This window comes from Salvelinus alpinus, chromosome 5 (assembly GCF_045679555.1).
Source record: "Salvelinus alpinus chromosome 5, SLU_Salpinus.1, whole genome shotgun sequence".
NCBI classification, from domain to species: Eukaryota; Metazoa; Chordata; class Actinopteri; order Salmoniformes; family Salmonidae; genus Salvelinus; species Salvelinus alpinus.
The window spans coordinates 41,148,393-41,171,092 of record NC_092090.1 but is presented as its reverse complement, the minus strand read 5'-3'; the positions used below and the strand labels follow the sequence as shown (position 1 = coordinate 41,171,092).

General features: G+C 41.9%; 2 protein-coding genes across 2 annotated transcripts; one reads left to right on the top strand and one right to left on the bottom strand.

Moving 5' to 3' along the window:
• The first annotated feature begins 264 nt into the window (after positions 1 to 264).
• Positions 265 to 6,000, top strand: LOC139576191 (CKLF-like MARVEL transmembrane domain-containing protein 3). The gene is made up of 5 exons (XM_071401948.1): positions 265 to 507; positions 2,773 to 2,928; positions 3,555 to 3,650; positions 4,104 to 4,221; positions 5,033 to 6,000. The coding sequence occupies exons 1-5, from the start codon at positions 388 to 390 to the stop codon at positions 5,062 to 5,064; spliced, it is 522 nt and encodes a 173-aa protein (XP_071258049.1). The 5' UTR covers positions 265 to 387; the 3' UTR covers positions 5,065 to 6,000.
• LOC139576189 (CKLF-like MARVEL transmembrane domain-containing protein 4) lies at positions 5,947 to 22,638 on the bottom strand. The gene is made up of 4 exons (XM_071401944.1): positions 21,847 to 22,638; positions 15,107 to 15,283; positions 10,352 to 10,450; positions 5,947 to 8,751 (listed from the first exon to the last, which is right to left on the bottom strand). The coding sequence occupies exons 1-4, from the start codon at positions 22,030 to 22,032 to the stop codon at positions 8,587 to 8,589; spliced, it is 627 nt and encodes a 208-aa protein (XP_071258045.1). The 5' UTR covers positions 22,033 to 22,638; the 3' UTR covers positions 5,947 to 8,586.
• Between the last annotated feature and the right edge of the window lie 62 nt (positions 22,639 to 22,700).

Sequence of the window (22,700 nt, the reverse complement as noted above, 5' to 3'; positions counted from 1 at the left end):
TTTCTACTTTATTCTAAAGTAATGTTTCTATTGCATTTTTAGCTGTTTATGACGTTCCCATAAAGTTGGCCCATAGGCCTATAAAGTTAAAACATATTATTTATAAAACTCGAGGGATATTTTACAACAATTTTAACAAATACATTACAGTATTTTAGTTTTGACGCATATTAGCATGCACATAGCCCAGTCCACCCAGCATAAGGGTCTTCTAACATCTCTCGAATGCAGATGTTGAGCTTTTGTGAACTACGTTTTCGCACTGTCATTATTTCCGTTTCCACTTCAAGAAGCAACACGCTTTTTCGAGGCTTTGCATTTTCCACTCTCAACTCTTCCAGCTCGCTGGATCTGTAACCATTACTGAACTCAAACTTTATCTTTGCAATGGGGGACATCGAAGCTCCTGATACGACTGGACCGAGCCAAAGTGTCCTTCAAACTATTCTCCCAATCGCCAAAGAATTCGCTTCTTCACGGAAAGGACAACTTCTTATTGCAGAAGTGGTAACGTAGCATTTCAAAGAAGACATTAGTGTCTTTATTTCCATTGTTTCTTCCGAATACTTTTCTTCAACGCTGCCAAGACAAGCAGATGCGTAGAAGTTTAGATGACGGGGGCGGGGTGCACTCGATTTAACGTGTTTGTGCTTTTCAGTGTTACACATTTGAATGCTCAAAAGTAGGTTTTTGTTAGGATTAATTTATGCTATTGTATACCAGCTGTTTAGGTAAACTATATGGAAAACAACCATTGAATTCTGCTAATTTCTATTGTGGTCAATGTGTCCATCACACGGTTCTCGTTTTGTTTTCGTCAAAGGCGCTAAAAAAGGATTTATGAATTAGAGTTAGCCACATATTTTTTACTTTGGAAGAAGGTTTTAAGTTTACGACTGACTACCTTTTAATTCAGGTGAGATGTATACCAGTTATACGAAAGACAATGAATATGAATCATTTTAGAGACATATAGCCTGTAAACAATCATTCATATTCATGTTTACACAAGCAAGCAATATGCCTTACATACAACTGCAATGTATTCTATACTTCATGTGGTCAGTCTACTGTCGCACTTCTGCTGTGTATTACTGTAATACTGGATATCTACGAATAGGTTTTGACATGATGTGCAGTAGCCTATTGTAGGGACACGTTTGCACATGCAATTAAACAAAAATGTTCATGGTAAAAATACATTTAAAAGAGATAGTTTGCTAAAATTACAAATGGTTGCAAATAAATTAGCTGCATTAATTCTTCAATGATTATGGATTATTTCAAAACTCAGATATCAGGAAGTGAAACAAGAGTGTGTCTGCTTAGATATCTTTACTGTAAAAGGGGTCATCACCAAGGATTTGAACCGATTGAACTCAAATATGTTGTTACCATGGACGCTCCTATGTCTGGCATGTGAGATTCAGTTCATGGATGTGCTGCATAAAGCAATTATCAATCCTCTTAGTCTCTACTTAACTGACACTGCTGGAGGGCATGTAGCCCAAAAGCTATACTGTATAGAATAGAGGGCTTTAGAGGGCTCTGGCTGACTGGCCCTATAAGGCAAAGAAATCAGTCTCCAAGAACAATGCAGCCTCTTTACACACACTTAGAATATGATCCTCTCCCCTGTTTGCGCTAGAAACCACACGGGTGCTACTATGACTTTAACCATTGGAAAACAATGGAAACACTCATGATAAAATATGAAATATGCTGGTTTTAGTAGTGGCTCAAGACAGCTGGAAAACATATGCAGAGATTTTCCTGATCGTAATACCTGGAATGACAATAATGCTGCTTAAGTAATTTAGTTTGTCGCTTGTAATATTCAATTTACGAGAAATGTGTCGTGCACTCAGAAGCAAATGTTAGATTCCAAGATTCCTGGAGAATTGACCTTGTTGCTTTACTATCTATCCAAGGACATATTTGTCAAGAACTGTTCCTGCTATGCAGAAACATAGCAGTGGGTGTCTGAGATGAAGAAGCGTTAGTCATGTCAAGGTCAGACAAAATGTCTGATAAGCAGAAGCACAGTTCTGCTGTGCCTTGTGAAGCTATTCAATGTTATTCGACGACGAAACACATTCTAAGTGTAAGAAAGATGAACAGTGTGTTCAGGGTTGGTATCTATGAAAGCTGCAGTAGCAGTCTGTGTTGCATTTGGGGGAGTTCCCTACCCAAGTCGAGCCATGTCTGTGGTTTTGATGACCCAGTGTAACAAAGACAAGATGGTTCTCTGTGTAGAATAACAGTGCCTAGGCTTGTCTTGTCCAATGATGTTGGCCGGGGGAACTCAGGACAAGGGGATGTAGGGAAACAAGCACTATCACCAGAAATGCTTTACAAAGTTAACACAAACTTGTGATTCGTCGAGAGACTGCATGCTGATAATAAAGACTTATTCCGATCTTTGAAATCACAAAGACAGTTGCATCTTTCAGGATTTGTGCTCAACCAGACAAATATGTTTCATGATTAGCTAAAGTGAACAATTACGTTAACACATTTGTGTATAAACAAGCAAAAACTTTTGAATTCATGTACAGTATAGGCTTGTAGTGTATCTGTGAGTGTCTGTGTATATTGTTTGTCATTCAACAGCTGCATCTCCTTACAGCTTGAGACAGGAAATGTAATAGCTTCGGGGCACTGCAACATTTCTTGAAAGGGAGGTTTTGGACCAAAATAACTTTAGAATGCCTTTACTGCATTCTATTGGTCAATTTCTCCATCTCTCCCTCCCTCTGTCTTCTCCGCCAGGCTCTGTCCCTCATCGCGTTCATCTGTTTTGTTGCGTCCACGGCAGCAGCCTTTGTCACAGCACCCCTGATTGAGTTCCTGGCTGCCCTCTTCCTCCTTTTTGCCTATTCCACCAAATTCAATGAGCGATTTAAGGGATTCCACTTCCCCCTCATGGTGAGTATACACTCAGTGTACAAAACATTAAGAACACCTTCCTAATATTGAGTTGCACCCCCTTTTCCCTCAGAACAGCCTCAATGCGTCGAGGCATGAACTCTACAAGGTGTCAAACATTCCACATGGATGCTGGCCCATGTTGACTCTGACGTTTCCCACAGTTGTGTCAAGTTGGCTGAATGTCTTTTGGGTGATGGACCGTTCTTGATACGCACAGGAGACTGTTGAGCGTGAAAAACCCACTACTACCACCTACTACTACACTCTGTTCAAAGGCACTTAAATATTTTTTCTTACCCATTCACCCTCTGAATGGCACACATACACAATCAATGTGTCAATTGTCTCAAGGCTTAAAAATCATTCTTTAACCTGTCTCCTCCCCTTTATCTACACCGATTGAAGTGGATTTAACGAGTGACATCAATAAGGGATCATATCTTTAACCTGGTCAGTCAGGTGTTCATAAAGATGTCAGGTGTTCATAAACAGGTGTTCATAAAGTTTTGTCCACTCAGTATATTTATAGTCCACTTGGGTACAGTAGGGATGGTAGCCACTGCTGACAATTATAAAACAAATGCGAAAACTACTTTTTAATTTGTATTATTTCTCTCTTTTAGGATTTTCTGCGCTGTGTCAGTGCGTCCATCATCTTTTTTATAATCTCCATAATATCAGTTTCCAAGTTCACAGACGGGGCCTCTAAAGCAGCAGGGGTAAGAAATGCTCTTTGACACTATCCACACATCTCTAATCTAGCCTATGCCATGATCAGAGCTGTGTCCCCTCGCCATTTACAGCACAGATGTCAAACTCATTCCAAGGAGGGCCGAGTGTCTGCGGGTTTTCGCTCCTCCCTTGTCCTTGATTGATGAATTAAGGTCACTAATTAGTAAGGAACTCCACTTAATTGAAAGGAAAAAACAAAAACCGGCAGACACTAGGCTCTCCATGGAATTACTTTGATCCCCCCCTAATTTACTGTATACACATTAAACTCTGAAGTTAACGTTTAACTCAGAAGTCGTGTCTGGTTACTCCGCTGCATTACTTCATTGTGTCTGGATATCATATTATAGCTAGCTTCTGTCAGACACTTCACCCCCTTCTGGATTCACTAGCAGTTTCACATTGATATCAAAGGTTTTCTTTCCCTCCACCCCCTTCAGGTGTTCGGGTTCATTGCCACCATTGTTTTTGCGCTCGATTTCTACTTCATCTTTAATGACCTGGCTAATTTCCTCAAACAAGGAGGGGACTCGGGTGACGACCCACCAAGAGCCTCGGGTAACGCTTTCTTTCAAATCATGTCTAGTATATAGTATGATCTAATTAACGTAATCTACATTTTGTCCCTAATGCTACAGCTGCTACAGTACCCCTCAGAAACATTCAGTCCTTTTCTTTTCTTCTCACAAAATGGACACAGGAAATATAGAAATTAAAACTTGGTGCTGACTCTCCATTCAGGGTTTTTGTTTCTGTCAGTTCTAAGGAAATGTGTTTGGATAGTTACGGAAAACAACAAACTTGCAGTTTGCTGATAGCGCGTGGTAGAAATATTTAGCCACATTGTGGACCACATGGCTCAAGTTTACTCAGCCAAGGGTCACATACGTCAGTGGGGATCGAATACTCATGGAGTGTGTTTGTGGAGTCAGCACATCGTCTGTGAAAATCTGTGCAGATTGTTGGCTTAGTTCTGACCATGCTGAGTAGCTAATCTATTCAATAAACAAAACATGGTAACATCTGAATTCTGATTTCTCATTTGCCCTGAAACTATCTCAGCACAACCTAGTTGTTACTATGTTATTAACATTTATATTAGCTCTTGAATCATCGATGCTGTCCACATGGTGACCGCAAATGTGTTTTTACCTATCATGAATAGCTTGTAGGATTATATAGGCTTTATATTCATTTCTAATTTGAATTCCTAATCATTGAATAAGGAGGTCAGAGACATCAGCAAGACAAGGTATTCACTTCACTTCCCTCTTTGGAAGGGACAGGCAGAGAGGATGTGTCATACACAGACAGGCACAGCTCATAACCTAACTGTAAAAGTTTTTTTTCTTCTGGTTTTGTGTTATAGAGTACAACGACTCAGACTCTGACTCAGACTGAAGAGGTTCTACCCCAGGGACCGTGTGTGTGTGTCCAATCTACCATGCCTGGCAGGAAGACAGCCACACTGCAGACATCAACGGCATCCTGAAGGATTCACATTTCATTTGAAACGGATGTGAAAACAGGTTTCCAATCTCAGTCTTTAGCGCTTTGGAATGCTGACACATACAATGATCAATTATGTGTACAGTAATACAGTATTATTTTCCAAATGCGCTAAAATTGCCCAAACTCTGAAATACATTTCTGAAGCTGTGAATGAACTGTGGTAGTTTTGGTGATGGCTATTGGTTTACAGTTGCTCAGCCTCCATAATGGCAAGAGGAGCATGGGGAACAAAGGCAGATGACACTACATTTAAATGGAAGAATCTGGAGAAATTCCCTATGTTTGTATGAGGTTTACATCATTGAAAAGATTGGCAGCTGGTTGGCTGGTTACACCATCTGTCCAATCATCATACTGGCTTTGCTTGATTTTTCAATTTCTGGTAACCTTTATTGAAAATGTTCCTGTATCTGATGTGATATCCTTGCATTAAAATCATTTTGTGAGAGATCCATGTTCACCGAGCTGAAAAGACTTACTGTGCATGGCACATAGCGACTCTTACCGGACTGCCCAAATGGCCACTTCCTGTTTGAATTTGATTTGTCAGCGGAATGTTTTCTTTTCTACCAATTCCAAAAACTTTTGATAATGGAAAAGCACTATGAGACTTTTGTGATTGTGTTTGAAAAGTAAACTGCAAATGTGGTAGGACTGCATTCATTGATAAATGGTACACCAAAATGTTTTCCTATTTAAAACCTTACCAGGTTTGTACATCAAACATTTATCAATTTGCAGGTCATGTAAAGAAAAGAAGAAAGGAATCCGTTGATTTTCAGCCATTGTAAGCTTTACTTTGTTTAATAAAATATTAAGACAACATTTCCAAACCCGTTTATTTTGAAACAACATTGTCACCATAAACGATAGTTTTGTTAAATCTACAGAAAATTCTTTAAATACAACAATACAGATTTTATGACTGCCCCCTAGAGTACAATAAATACCTGTATCAGTTACAGAGCATTTAAACAAATCAAGGTCAAACTTTAAAAAGATAAGAGCAGTTAAGTCTTCATTTTAAGATAAGCCATTTCGGGTGTTGAGTAGTTCAAAACCTCGACACAAGTCAAAACCTATGCATGAAGCACTGTTGGTAGAGTTGTTTTAAGCATGTTAAAAGATATTGTAATATAAATACACCCAGTTCAAAATCTTAGGTTATATTTACAGAGTGCTCTAGATTGTTAAGGCCTTCATGAAGCATCAACTTGTATTGTTCCACTATAGTCACATCATTTCACTACTAGTTAAAGCAAGGATTACATATGCACTCACATGGTCTATTACTGTATGTTAGAGAATAATGTATTGCTAGATAAAGGAGATGGATCCACTACTGTGAAGTCGATGCATAATACACCACTTAAAACAATCAACCCAGTCCTTCATTGAATAGAGAGACATAAATGGAAACATTTGATTGTCTATTCTTCACACAAACCCACCCTATCACACATTTCAATCATAATCAACAGTTATTACGGTCAATTCATTAAAATGAAATGTGCAATTTGAGATTTGCAATGTTCCCGCCCTCGCCTACAAAGTCATTAATTTAGTTAGGCCTTAAGATTGTTCTCACAAAGAATATTGGTTCATCAACTCTTAAACACAAAATATTATCATTTTGACAAAGATGGCATATTTTAAAACATTTGTAAGATGTCCCACAAGGTGTACTTCAGTCCATATAAAGCATCCACCATGAGCAGTTCCTCTGATGGTATCCTTACCATAATCCACATATACATACAGTATTACCAGCAGGGTCAGTGGAATACAGAACACCTGGAATCACAATGTTGTGTAGATGTAAACACACAATACTATTTCAAACAGAAAATCCAATGACCAGAACACAAGTCAACATTTCTAAAAGTCCTTTATCCTAGACACATTCAGTACAAACTTGCACATAAGAACAGACTTAGGCTACATCTCCATAAATGTGATCAACAAAAAAATACAGGAAGTTGCGAGGGTGTTTTATGAAATAAGGTATGTGATAATGTTTGCTGTATAAGATTAATAAGATCACACATTCAACTAAATACATTCATGGCAAAAAGTAAAACCACATTGGTGCGCCATTCTGTGAATGAGTATGCCATGGACACAATTATTAAGAAGGCAACATCTTTTGACAAATGTATGTGTTGCCACATTTAATTTAAAAAATAAATGATGAATCAGCCAATACCTGAGATGTGCTATGGACGCTGACCTCGACCTGCACCTGTTTATCAGTATTAAGTTCAATTACCAAACGTACCACCATGTTAGTAACGTACCACTGTCCAATTTGTCTGTCACTCACTAGGCCAGATATACTATAGGTACAACACCTATAAACGTCACATTTATACTCTTTAACCATTTACAAACCGCACCCATACCAACTACATTGCCTTCAGAAGGTATTCACACATTTAGTTGTTACAGCCTGAATTTCAATAAATTATCAAACATTTCTAAAAACATGTATTCATTTTGTCATTATGGGGTATTTTGTGTAGATGGGTGAGAAAAAAATATATTTTATCCATTTTGAATTCAGGCTGTAACAACAAAATGTGGAATGAGTCAAGGGGTATGAATACTTTCTGAAGAAACTAAATCAAGTCCTTCAATAAAAATAGTCAAAAACGAATACCTTCAATTTTCATTCAAAAGTCCATGTGGTTGGGTGTTGTGTATTAGTGAGATACACTGAGGTTGGTTACTTTACATCTTCTACAGAGGGAGACACAACTGAAATGTAATGACATTATGGAACTGAACTGTGTTGGGAATGTGTTTCAGGAGTATCTGAGTTCATAACCTTAATAACCGGTTGACCTGCCTTAACGAATAGGCCTAAGCCTTTGGTCCTTTTTTTCCAAGTTCATGTTAAAAAATATAGAAATCAATTGAATTCATTAAATTGTTGTTCTCATTGTGTGTCAGATCTGTAACGTTAAAAAACCATTCCATATCTAAACAGACAGTGCTACCTGTACGTATTGCAAGTAACATAACCACCAAACCCTGTACAGTACGTGCTGGCGGCCATACATACCAAGTCACACAGTTAAGAGCATTTACAAAACACTGGAGCAAGATTTCAAACCACGCTGAATTCAAAACCAGAAAAACACTTAATTAACATCAAGTCAATTCTCTTGATGACTGTCGACAGAAGAAGATCTCTGACCCAGTCTGTGTATTGGTACTCTCAGGGGGCTAGGGCTCTGGGTCCAGGCTTTGAGGGACTCTCGCCAAAGGAGACCCCCAAGTAAAGAGGCTGCCGTGCTCATCCATGGAGTGGGTACAGTGATTGGTTATGTCACTAGGGGGTAGTGCGAGAGAGGGTATGGTAGGATAGAAGCCCTAAATGTCAGTCTTGGTCTCAGAATGTCACCTCCATCAGGCCAGGTCAGGCCGTGCCTCCATCTCTCCCCGGGAGGCAGTGCGGGCTCGCATGTACTCACTGGTCTGGACCGCCACTGAGCGCCCGTCACCCATACGCCACCTCTTCACAGCCAGGAAGGTGTTCACAGCGTACACACACGTCACCAGGAAGCCAAATATCTGCACAGGAAGTTACAGAAACATGATTCAACACAACAGAATTCCTGTTACTATGAACTTAAAATAAATGTGGGTTTCCAAGTAGTACAGGAGGAAATGACACCTCCTTCTAGTCCTTCCTAATATTTCCAGTAGTAAATACATCTCAAGCAGGGACTACTGTATAATTACAGCAAGACATTTAGCTGATTAAACAGTAACACACAAAGTGTCTAATCTGTCTCCAAATCGCAGCCCTTTATACAGTATACGCCCCTAAAGAAATAGACAGAGTGGAATTCAACAAATACACCCCGCCCACGACTCCCTCCATCCCTCCCCAGAAGGAGAGCCCAGGGATTTAACTGGCCCCCTCCAGGCTTGAAGAGCCCAGGATGTTTAATAGAAACTTCCTGCTGAGAACATCTGTACCATAAACGACTCAGCACAAATCCTCAGGCCACCGGCCGGGCGCCCGTAGTACACAGTTCTGCTGATCCAGCCTCATGCACAACCACAGGAATCAAAGGAGCAGCAGTGTGTGCGAGGGCGTGCATGCTTTCTTATGTGTAAGGAAACAAGCAAGCTTTGCCAGACAATGCATACAATCTGCAAGAGATCATGGAGCAAGCGGTACAAAGAACGAGAGGGAGAGACATCAAAATGAGTTTGAGGGTTACAAAGAGGGTTGATAGTCAAAGAGAAAGCGAAACAGAGAGAGAGAGACAGAGAGAGAAACCAATGAGGTGTTACCTCTCTCTCTCTCCAACGAGGGAATTAGGGCTGAACTCCAGAGCAGACGTTCATGTCACGGCTCAGAGCTGACATGACAGGAATCAGAAATCAGCTCATAACCTCCAGGGAGGGACTGAGTCAGTAAATGGTGTGGATGTGGCAGCAGCAGGGTGGCCAATGGAGCCATGAACATTCACTGTGGCTCTGCTCACACATCATCAAGCTCTCAGCACACCCTGAACATGAACACTTCGCCTCTGGGCTGGCCAATTACTGCCTGGCCAACTGATCCTCAAACCTCTCACACTGTCAGACAGCTTGATGTGGCAGCAATTCTATTTTGGCTTTATTATACTGTAGGTGGGGACAAAATGCCATATTGACTTGGTGAAATGCAGTTCAGGCTATCTTCCACAGGGAGGCAGGAGTTAACAGGAAATGCAGTATAATGTGTACAAAGAATCTGATAAACAGAAAATCAACAGAAAAACTTCAGGGAGGCTTGTAGTTAATTAATAGCTAAATGTCAGATTCGATTTGAATATTCAACATATCTCTGAACATTTTGCAGTAAAGGTCTCTTTATTTTAGATGCATATAGGCTACTCTTCAAACAACATAAATCTAGTGGGTCATGTAACACCAGCCACTGTTCTTTGCGTAGCACAATAATGGATCAAAGAACCCTTTCACAAAGAGGGGGGAGTTGGGAAGGGAGGATGAGGGGGTGAAAGGAGAAAGACCAGACCTCAGCCCATGTTTCAGTGGTGTACATCTGAGACAGACTAATAAACAGGGTGGTCACTCTGAGAAGGCCCAGGTCATGGGTCACAGGGAGTGACCAGGATGAGGATGCAGTGGGGCGGGACGGGACGGGGGAACTCACCACTGCTGCGATATCGGCTCCGGACTTGTGGTTGAGAGCAGCCAGGACCACAGAAGCCAGGAAGAAGAAGACGGTGCTGGCTGCAGTGTTGACCAGGTCCTGTAGGGACAGACAGACAGACCATGCATATTAATTAACAGGTCATGTTTAGACTGATAGTTACTGTACATATTGTAAGTAGCCAGGAGTTAGTACTAGATTCTCTCAGCATGTTGTACAGAGACACTGTTGAGTAATATTTGCCAAGAGTGTGCAAAGCTGTCATCAAGGCAAAGGGTGGCTACTTTGAAGAATCGCAAATATAAAATATATTTAGATTTTTTAAACACTTTTTTGGTTAGTACATGATTCCATATGTGTTATTTCATAGTTTTGATGTCTTCATTATTATTCTACAAAGTAGAAAATAGTAAAAATAAAGAAAAACCCTTAAATGAGTAGGTGTGTCCAAACATTTGACTGGTACTGTATGCTCATGCTGTATTTCAGAATTGTAATATTTAAGTAACATATTTAGAGTTTCTGTCATATTAAAGTAGCATATTTAAAGTTTCTGTCATATTAAGGTATCATTTTAGTTTCTGTCATTTTAAAGTTGCATATTTAGAGTCTCTGTAACCAACATGACTGTCATACTTGTCACTCCTTCAGCTATCTGAATGTTTGGAATTGTTTGTGCTGTTCTCTTGTTCTCTGTTGATAGTAATTGGCGCTGAAGGCAGTCACTGAAGGTCCTAGTACAAGGACCTGAATCATTTACATGAACATCGGACACTGTGTCTCCGTGAGCTTTCAGGATGTGTTGTTCTGGCTGACCAGTCCTTCAGTGTACGCTTAATAAATGTTTCAGCATGACTGGGGCAATGCCCTCCTATGTGAATAGCTGCATAATGGGAGTCATAACCCACATCATCTCACATGACACCAACTATCCCCCACAGACTCACTGGCCAAACTAGACTCAAGACTGAACACTAGCCAAGCGAGAACCTCAAAACCAGAACACTGGCCAAACCAGACTCAAGTCTCCCTTTTTTGCACCAACACATGTACAGCTCAGACCACCAAACCACACAAATTCTGGAATCTATCAGAAACTAATCAAGCCTGAGTCTCACACTTGGCTTCAGATGTAGGGCAAAGAAACTCTAATGCCTCACTCCCTGTATTTGCAGTCTATGTTTAGCAGGTATAGAGAGCGTGTCTGTGTGTGATCTGTTTGGCAAGATGTGTGAAGAGAAGGCAAACGGTGCTCAGTGGGATGTAAAACTGTGAAAAGTGCTGTTTATCCTGGGGTTTAATCTGTCTAATGTGTTTGATGGAAGCATTCCTACAGCAGCGCTAGGCTATCTTCTAGAGCTGGATCTCCCACTGGACACACCATCACCAACACCCTTAGTAATAGCACAGCATACACTGGTCCAACTGGTGTTACTGGACTGATTTCTCAGCATCAATACTGCCACGTTCCCTCTACTACACACCCTAGATCCAACTCAGCCTAGGTCCAGCTCAGCCCAGATCCAACTCAGCCCAGATCCAGCTCACCCTAGGTCCAGCTCACCCTAGGTCCAGCTCAGCCCAGATCCAGCTCACCCTAGATCCAGCTCACCCTAGATCCAGCTCACCCTAGATCCAGCTCACCCTAGGTCCAGCTCACCCCAGATCCAGCTCGTTCCAGGTACAGCTCATCCCAGCACATTACTCTCAGGGAGAAACCATTCCCACATGCACAGCTGCGGTTTGTAAAGCAGTAGCAAAAGATGGAGCGGCTGCCTTTAAATACCCCAGTCAAACCGCTGCCTCTCTCTCGCGCTTTCTGCAGAGTGACACACTTCTCCAACCCCTCCTTCACCCTTCACCCTGAGGCAGGCAGGCCGCTTAGACTTACTGGCTTCTCTGGGAGAGGTGGAAATGTCAGCAAGCTCAGCATTTGGCAGAGCAGTCAGGGACTCTCTGGAAGCCAGAAAGTGTGAGTGTGTTAGGAGTGGTCTTTCACCGAGAAGGGCTGTCGAGGCTCCAAAGCTCATCCCCTTCAAATGGTTCTACCAAATGTTTTCAGCTGCGTGTTTATGCTGATTTAGACAAGGATCAAGGCAACAGGACACACGCATATCCAGACAAACTCTCTCAAGTGCGAGTAGACATCACATTGCAGAATACATTCAGTTCAACAATCTTTTTGGGGGGGATGAAATCGATAAAAAGAGAAGCATAATTACTGCATGTCTTCTGCTTGGGTGGCAAAATACAGGGCTTAAAAAACTGCAGTGAAAAACTTTTCCTGGACTCCCCTCTGAGATAACTGAGATATAATGTAAGAGAGGAGGGCTCTGCGAGCACAACAGATGGATCACAATAGCAAGCCATAATTTGCAGGTGGATTAAACGTGTAGGGGGAGGGAATGGACCCTGCTAGGTAAAACAGCATGGGGTCTGACAGAGACCTGCTTTGGAACAAACAGCAGAAGCTAATAATGCATACACAAACAGGATGGCATTGCACACTATTTCAACAGATGTCAAGATCCAAAGAAAATAAACCACACAGATACATCTGCAAGAGGAATGCACTGTATCGCATGTTTAATCATTAGCCAGCAAAGTAAATAAATAAGATGTTGCTTGTGATTTGCCACAGGTTCATCTATCAAAACCGAAACCTTCGCTCCATTCAAGCCCGATTTCCATGTTCAGAAAGGATAAGGAGCTGGCATAGCAGGATCTGCAGTAAAGTGAGAGGGGATAACCTGCAAACCAGGTCGGCATATGCTCTCACACTCAGAGGGGAGACCACTGGATCTTTGACAATGTGCCAGGTAAAGAGGCCACTTCAGGTCCTCCACAGGCTGCCATTCCAGTCAAGCATGTAGTGAGATTTATGTTCCCAGCCTCCTCATTTTTGAGCAAAAACTTTCCCAGCATTGACTGGGCCAGCACTCGCCCACATTTAAAACTGGCAGTGTCTGTGTGCGTGGTCACCCTTCTCTGTGCTGGCACTCCCTGGCATGGCAGTTGCTAATTTGAAAGCCTTTGTGTGGAGAGACAAGAGAGACAGTCAGCTCTGAGACAATGTCTGATCGTTGTGGCCACGCCACAAAAAGAGAGTCAGTCTCTGCCAGCACAAGACAGACCAACAGCACAACGCCACCCAAATCCAGAGACACGGCATCACACAGTTCACCAGGGGCAGGGAAAGAAAAATAACACTCATAATACTGAACTCACTCCCCTTAGCTAGCGCCAACAATGTATCTGAATAACCAAATGACCTCTAACCAAATGTGACATTTCCAGGAGCTTTCACTCAACAACTTTTTGTAAAAGTTACCTCAGAGAGCTTTATGATAAAGCCCATGGCTGTTCTCATTTTCTTAGGTGAGGGAATAGCTCCCCTGTATTCCCAAGACAGCAATAGACCATTACCAAACATATAATCAAGCACGGGTTTGACATGACAGTATCAAATAGCACATAATTGGAAGAACAGACCCTCCTCAGACGTTTTCCACATTTAAAAGTCAGCTCCACAAGGGGGTCATTTCAGTGTCACTGGAGTGTTTGGAGAATTACTTTCTCGGTTTACACTCAGTCAAAACTGCTGTGTAATGTCAAAATTCCTGGAGCCCACTCACATTGGAGAAGCTTTGAATGTCACAGATATAAATACAATGAGGGGAAAACGGGCCACTATGCTGAGGCCAAGTCCGCTACTCCAATCTAGAGCCAATAAGAGCCCTGGAGATGGCAACAGCTCTCTTTAAGCCACAACCAAACACACATATGCACACAAAGCAACAGCCTCTAACTGACTCAAATAAATACAGATAACAGACGTTTCAACTGCCCACCCCCAAAGGCACAACGGCATAAACACACCAAATGACTTTTGTTTCTTCACACAAACGGTGTGCATAAGACGATAAAACCCCCCAAATAAGTTATGACATCACATTCACAGACATTGATATATTTCATATGGAAGTACTGAATTATAGAGATACAAAGACAGCCATATGTTGTGTTGACATGGTGCAGTGTCTCTTTGAAGGGTCCTGCATAGCGCAAAACCAGTGGGCCTCAGGAGAAAAACACACAAAGCCTATTTAAAACAATATATAAAAACCCTGCTTCATTTTGCTTCCCTTGGCCAACAGTAAAAGCCAAAGGCACACCCCCGTATGCCTGTTTGAGGTAAAATACATAGTACTAAGTATACCATGCAATACGATAGTTATGGTTGGATTTAAACCACTTTAACTCACCATCTATTTCTCTTTCTGGTATGCAGTGTGTTCTGGAAATAAAGCACAGAGCAGCGTTTCCATTTCCATCTGTAACACATCCAGTACCGGAGCCCAACGCTCTAACGATGTGTGTTTGTAGGCAAATAGTCAAAGGGGCCATGTTGGATTGGAGAATACCCACCACTAAGATTTGCTATGACTGCATTTTTTTGACTCATTCTCACCCACATTTTATAGGCAAGTGCACATTCAGCAAATTCAGTTTACCCTTCAGTTCAACCAATCAACTTTTATTCAATCACATTATGTTAATACTTCATGTGAAGTTGCTCTTATACCTATGTAATAACACTGTATATAAACTAGTCACAACTTTAGCCTCAAAGCAAAGAGACCAACCCTTTAAGACCTCCAGAAGACGTGTCTATTGGCTTATCGACATCTGAACCAGACTCTTGCATCCAGTAAGAGGATGTGATTGGTCAGTGTGTGTGGGTGGTATACACACCGTCATGCTCCAGTTGACGTGGGGCACTTTGGTGTGCAGACTGAGGCTGAAGATGAGGAGGAGGACGCCGGTGACTACAAAGGCACTGCAGCTGACAAACTCAAAGAAGTAGACCCCTCCGCAGGGTAGGCACAGCATGATGGTCTCTATGCAAATGAAGGCTATGAGGGCCAGGGCCTGCAGAGAGGGAGGAGGAAGAGGGACAGGTCAAGGACAACCTTAAAATAAGCTATAAACATGCAGTCCTACAGTAGAGTGGGTAGAGAGTAAGTCGTTATGATACTACCCTCATCAACCCAAACAAACTCATTCAGTCAGACGGAGTACGACCAACGTGAAAACCACAAATTACGTATTTATATTGTTAATTAATAATGTGAGGCATGCCAGGGTTTAGCCATTTAGTCATGATAACTATATATCAACTAGTGACACTATCCATGTTTCTTTCACCTTACTCCAAATCTTTGATGAGACTGAGGTGACTGGTGCTGATGGAGTGGCATTGCCTTGGGAAGTGAGTGAGGAGCCCACAACCTCATTGTGAACAGTTAATTGATATATTTTCCCTCCCAATCATCACTCCACCACAGTGATGGGGGAGAACTCGGAGGTTAATGTGTTATTCAGGGGTTCCGTTGCAATCAGCCCGACTCTCCACAAACTTCAGACCAGCAGATTACAGGTTGGTCCGCGCGAGCCTGAGGGAGACGGAACCACCACCATCACCACGCATACATATTCCAGGCTTTGTCCCATCTGGGCCGGCTCAGACCGGATCTAGTTGCCTGACAGATCTGAATAAAGAATCTGTTCCATCTGGGATAAAGGGCCCAGTCCAGCTTTTATCATCAAAAACATATGAGCTCTGTGATAGGAAGTCTGAGAATTACAAGCATGCTAATGCACCCGTGCACTGTGTACATTCACACCACCTTGAGAAAGCTAAAAGGTGACTAATGTAACATTCCCTAGGCACATCACACAGTGAGAGAGTGAGAGAGAGCACTATTTTGGTATCATCATCAAAAGTGACATCACACTCTCACGTATGGAATCCCTTTCCTTTCTTTCCCTCCCTCTCCTCCCACCATTTTTCAAAAATCCCCCTCCTAAGGGGAGCCTTCAGATGTCTTAAGCAGACGCTTGGTTTCCCAGCTTTGACGAGGAATTCACATGACTTCTTGACAGTCTACGGCTCCCCACACGGGACCTGGACAGCCAAGCGTCTGAGGATCTGCTTACGGCCAGAACTCTATAAGTACCAATACCAAGTCTGGGATTTAACCACGAGAAACCATCCCTAACAAACCTTATCAAGAAGCCACGAAAGGAGACACAGATTTGCATACACGTCATGCTGTTTCTATAATGTATGACCTGCTCAGATTTCTTGTATGTTTTCCATGCTCTTCTGAAATGCAGATTGAGCGAGGCCTCTCTGTGAAGAGCCAACTCCTGTTTTGTACTGGTTAAATGGAAAGGGTGATTGACAGACAACGCTTTCCATGGCAACAGTGGGACTTGAATATGCAGATTCACCTCCTTTTTAGCCGTGATGTTATCTTTAGACAGAGAAAAACCACTCACCTCTGTACAATTATCTGTAATAGCGTTGGAGACTATATGAAGCCTATGATTTATGTGTAAAGAATTACCATAATGAAGTTGGACAAAAGACCAATCCATCTGTAATATTTAAAAGAATTCATGAAAACAAAACATATTTTCCATAAAATATGTTGGCGCAGTGTCGAGGCCCAATCCATCCTGTCTTGTTCTGGGTAAGACACAATGCAGATCAGTAGCCACTCTTTCCTCTCCATCTAAGTCCTATATTATCCTGAAGAACACGTTTTTGATACCTTGAGGATGAGATGTTCATCCATCTGACAACAACAGTTTTCTATGGCATTGAGCAATATTGTCAATGTCAGAATTTGCTGTAAAACTGGCATCTTAGTTGGCTGAGATAGGAGACAACTGCCACGATAAGTGCAGTGAGTAAATCAACGAGTATATTGAACCAGATGCTGATGGGAGCAGCAGGGAGGCAGCTGGACGTGTTCCTTCTGACCAGCTCCCCTCCTCTCCTCCCTAGCCCCGGGCTGTTTTTTAAACCTGTCAGCCTGGTTAATGAACAGAACAGGGGACTGCAACAGGGCTTCTCATCACAACACTCTTCTGTTTCTGACACAGAGTTGTTGAGGCAGGAGAGCGCTTAGGCTACACTCCTGACAGGCTCTCTGGCTCACCACCCTTCACACATCTGCTGCAATTACAGCCTTGCGAAGGCCAAACACTGCACTCAACTCACTGTTTCTCACGCAGACACACAAGCACGTGCACAGTCACGCGCACACACAAACGTGTTATTATTTCAGACCGGCAACCCCACACTTACAGTAGGTACCTCAGTGAAGAATTCTTCGAGCCCATGTCTTTCTCTGTGGCAGCCAATTGAAACCCCATTAGAGGTGTGTTTGTCTGGGTGCACACAGAGTGACATTACAACATGGACGTGTCCAGACTGGGGGTGGATGCAGTGGACGAAGTGATCGCTGAGAGTTGTGATAAAAGCAGCCCTTCCCAGAAAATGAATGGAGGTAGGCATCAAAACACAGACTGCACTCCAACAACCTTTGATCAGTGGTGTCCTGTGTATTTCCTTCCTGGCCCAAATGGCTCATTGTAATCTGTGCAAAAATGACATTTTTCTCCTGTTTCTTGACCCCAGAGATGTCTGTAGAGTCAGAAATTCCACCTATCATGTGTGTTTGTTGAAGACCAGTCAGAGAGAAACATTACAACAGAATACACAGTCTCTCCAGAATGGGAAGTGCAAGCTGACATGGAGCAGCATCTGGTAAATTAATTTAGCTCCATACACAGCCTACAAAAAGGGCCTTCAATAATATTAAACTTTCCCTTGTTAAAGCACCCAAAAAAATATCAACATTACAAGGTCCATTGACACAACTGAATAGCTATGTAACAACTTAATCCAAAAGGCAACACTCTACAAATGAGATGAAAATGGAGCTTTATTTTGGTATTATAAAGGCCACAGTGTAAATTACATTATAAACAGTACAAAAAGGAGGGACTGTGAAAACCTGATTGGTAAGAGCTGATTGGGTTAGAGCTGATTGGGTAAAATGACTTGAGCTATGTAGAAATGCTTAGAGGAAATGAGATCCACAAAAGCCTGTTGTCACGAGACTTTTCACACACATGTAAAGTTATCATAGAGTGACACAAAGAAATGTTCTCTGAAGGTGATAGCACCAGTATCCTGGGGCTACTGCTTCTCCCAGTAACACCAGGTCAACCTCAGACCGTCAGTGTTTATGTAACAACAACCTCTATGGGACCAGAGACCAAGTGGGTGTGGCTGTAGGAACAGTTCCCATAGTAAAGTCATTAGGAGAGGTAAACATGCTAACGGGAGGAGGGTTTCACCTCAACTTAACTAATGTGACATATACTGTACTACACACAAAACCATCCCGATTTGACCAGCAAGGTTAGCACCGAACATTCAACTTCACTAGCCCACAAAGTATGCTTTTTGATTTATAGCTGAAATCGTATGTGATTTTATGTAACTGAATATTGAGTAGCCTATTAGGGAAGGATAACTTAACATCATCAACCCTCCCTTTAAACTAGACTTTAGTCCATTATCACTAGTTTAATTGAGTTCAACAATACCAATCATCAACTCTGCACTAATGTGGATTGAACTGGGATGATCCATTTACATTGAGAGTGCTCTTGTTCAGGGAAAAACTTGGCACATTTGCAGATGAGTTACAATGAACGGTGTTTGGGGGATTAAATAGTAAAACACAAGACCTCAGCAGCTCCCTGTGAGGCCCTTCAAGTCAGTCAATCATTGTCCAGTGGCAGTGGAAAAGGCTGTGGCATACATGCACTCCAAGGTCAACTGACAGTCAAACCAGGCCTACATATGGGAGCTCTGCGATTGTAAAACTATTATGGTCAACCTTGAGCATATTTCCTGAATGAGCTGCCATGAGTAAATGTAAGGAATGTGTTATCAACTCCTCTGTACTATCGTTCAGATGAAACCCCCTTACAGATGAAGCATAGCAAGCAAGGCTAATAAAGTAATACAGTGACTAGGTCCATAACGCCAACACGGCTTGGTTGGCAGACATGGTAAAGGTGAGATAAGGTGAGGTAATGACATTCAGACATCCTGCCCAGTGCAGGTATTGAATTAGACTGGCATGACCAGGAAAGACTGGAAAGACCTGTCGCATTCACACCTGTAATGTCCCTGGGAGTTGTGGTGTCTCCACTGTACATTAACCCTGGGTAACTGTAATGAAAAACATGACTTCCTGTTTGACCTCAGTGTTTTGTTTGTTTTTATGTAACCTCTAGTTGGTCAGCTTTCTCCCACTATGACATTGTTATCACATGCTTATTGTCAGTCTCACCTGACCAAGCAGTAAACATCCACCTGGGCACAGAGAGTTGCTCTCAGCACAGACTTTACATGCAGGCTACAGATGTCTTTCTCAAAGACAAATATCTCCGGTGTGTGTGATTCTCCAGGTACATCTCTCCCACCGTTCTCCTTGTCACACGGGTACTGTGGCTTTTCGGGCTTTGAATCTGGTGAATCCTCTGAACATCAAAACTCTTTGTACAATGAGTTCACTTAAAGAGTCAAGAGGGTGTGTGTTTTGACTTCAGCACAACAGAAGCCAAATAACATTCTATAATTGCTAATGAAGCAATATTCAAACATGGCATCTTCTGAGTAGGGGGCTCAGGTTGTTACCCTTGGCACTGTATGCACTTAATTACTTCCTTAGTTCCACTGGTTTTCCCGCACTGTGGATACAGTGCTTCATCTGTAGGCTATGTGCGAGCACCATCTTTGACTGAACAGTTTGGCACCAAAAGAGGGGACAAAACTCTGGCCGAGACATTTCCTCTGCAACTGAATTATCATAGCTTTGGGAGGCATCATCATCTTCCTTTGTTGTTGTGTTTTCTCCCTCCTAGACATCTGGTTTTAGGAGTACTGGCTCAAACCCCACATTAAACTATTCTGTTTCCCCTTCCTGTAAACTGCTGAGAGAAATGTTGCTGATTTCTTGAAAATAAAGTCATACAACTACCGTTCAAAAGTTTGGGGTCACTTAGAAATGTCTTTGTTTTGAAAGAAAAGCTATTTTTTTGTCCATTAAAATAACATCAAATTGATCAGAAATACAGTGTAGACATTGTTAATGTTGTAAATGACTAATGTAGCTGGACTGATCTTTAATGGATATCTACATTGGCCCATTATCAGCAACCATCACTCCTGTGTTCCAATGGCACGTTGTGTTAGCTAATCCAAGTTTATTATTTTTATTGTCAGAGTGCCTCTGTCCAGTGTCTGTGTTCTTTTGCCTATCTCTATCTTTTATTTTTATTGGCTAGTCTGAGATATGTCTTTTTCTTTGAAACTCTGCCTAGAAAGCCAGCATCCCGGAGTCGCCTCTTCACTGTTGATATTGAGACTGGTGTTTTGTGAGTACTATTTAATTAGGCTGCCAGACTTGTGAGGCCTCTGTTTCTCAAACTAGACACTAATGTACTCGTCCTCTTGCTCAGTTGTGCACCGGGGCCTCCCACTCCTCTTTCTATTCTGGTTAGAGACAGTTTGCGCCGTTCTGTGAAGGGAGTAGTACACATCGTTGTGCAAGGTCTTCAGTTTCTTGGCAATTTCTTGCATGGAATAGCCTTCATTTCTCAGAAGAAGAATAGAGTGACGATTTTCAGAAGAAAGTTCTCTGTTTCTGGCCATTTTGAGCCTGTAATCGAACCCACAAATGCTGATGCTCCAGATACTCAACTAGTCTAAAGGCCAGTTTTATTGCTTCTTTAATCAGGACAACAGTTTTCAGCTGTGCTAACATAATTGCAAAAGGGTTTTCTAATGATCAATTAGCCTTTTAAAATGATGAACTTGGATTAGCTAACACAACGTGCCATTGGAACACAGGAGTGATGGTTGCTGATAATGGGCCTCTGTACGCCTATGTAGATATTCCATAAAAATTCTGCAGTTTCCAGCTACAATAGTCATTTACAACATTAACAATGTCTACACTGTATTTCTGAACAATGTTATGTTATTTTAATGGACACATTTTTTTGGTGTGCTTTTCTTTCAAAAACAAGGACATTTCTAAGTGACCCCAAACTTTTGAACAGTAAGGAACTGGTTGATAAGGAATTCTTTCTAGCAGAGGATTTTGTCATTATTTGGGCTACTTCCATTGCAAAATCGCGTACTACCTTCATGTACCTCTCTGCACATTGATATGGTACTGTTACTCCCTGTATATAACGCCATTCTTGTGTATTATATTTTTAAACTCTGCATTGTTGGGAAGGGCTCGTCAGCAAGCATTGCACGGTAAAATCTTAAACCAGTTGTATTCGGCGCATGTGAGAATACATTTGATTAGAAAAAAATGTGAAAGTGTAGCAGAGTGGACTGTGGGTGACCAACATGCACAATTGGCTACTACTATGTCACTGTGCCTAAAGAGGCAGGCCATCAATCAAAAACAGACAAGTACAGCCTACACACATACAAATGAAGCTACACATCATTCAATTAAGCGTTTTCATATGCACATCTTTACAGTTCTTCAGTAGCCTAGTCAAGCAGCTCTTGAATGATTTGACTGAATTATTTAACTCACCACTTCAACGGCCTTTAATATGCCAAAGTGTGACTTCAGGTACTCAAAGTCACACCTAATGCCACCCAAAACATTCCTTGAGTGTACGGGCTCGGTGGTGGGCTGGTATGGGCTACTTGCTCCCGAGATCATGGAAGTGTTGGAGGCCTCGCCATCAAACCCCTCCGCCTCCTCGCTGTTCCTCATGATGATTTGACTGTACGCTCCTACACGCACGGGCACTTTTATTAGAGAGTAGCGTGGTGGATTACTCACCGTGTAGCTTTGAAAACAAAAAAAATCACTTTTTGCAATAAGCGAAAGGGACAAAATAAAAACGGCTCACTTTTGATGAGACGATCGCACAACAAGCTATTTTGTGGCGATTTAAAAAAAAAAAGGGGGGGGTAACAATGCTTATTCCGCGAATATTCCTCGTTGATCAAATGCTGCTTCCAAAAAGAATGTGATAGAAATTGCGTTACAGTTGCGCACCAGTGTAAGGGGACTATTCTGGTTTGTTCTGCACGCACCGAAAACACCTATTCAGGGATTTGGAGAAACAGGCGAGCTACATGCCGCTCCTTTGTGATACTTGTATGTAAATAACAAAAATCCATCATGGCCAGATGAAACGAGACATGCCGTTTTTACACCATGGCTTTTGTAGCCAAAAGTTTTGAGCTGGAATACAAATTATATTACGGTCACTGTAAATGTAAAGTCTTCGCCCCAAAAACGGCACATTCCTGTATGCACACGCGTTCAAAAGTATTTAAAAGCTTGAAGACGCCCATTGGATATAGTAACTTCTGGTAGCCTAGGTCCCGGAGGCAATCTTTATTATCCCCGTTGATTTAATTGTAAATAGTGAA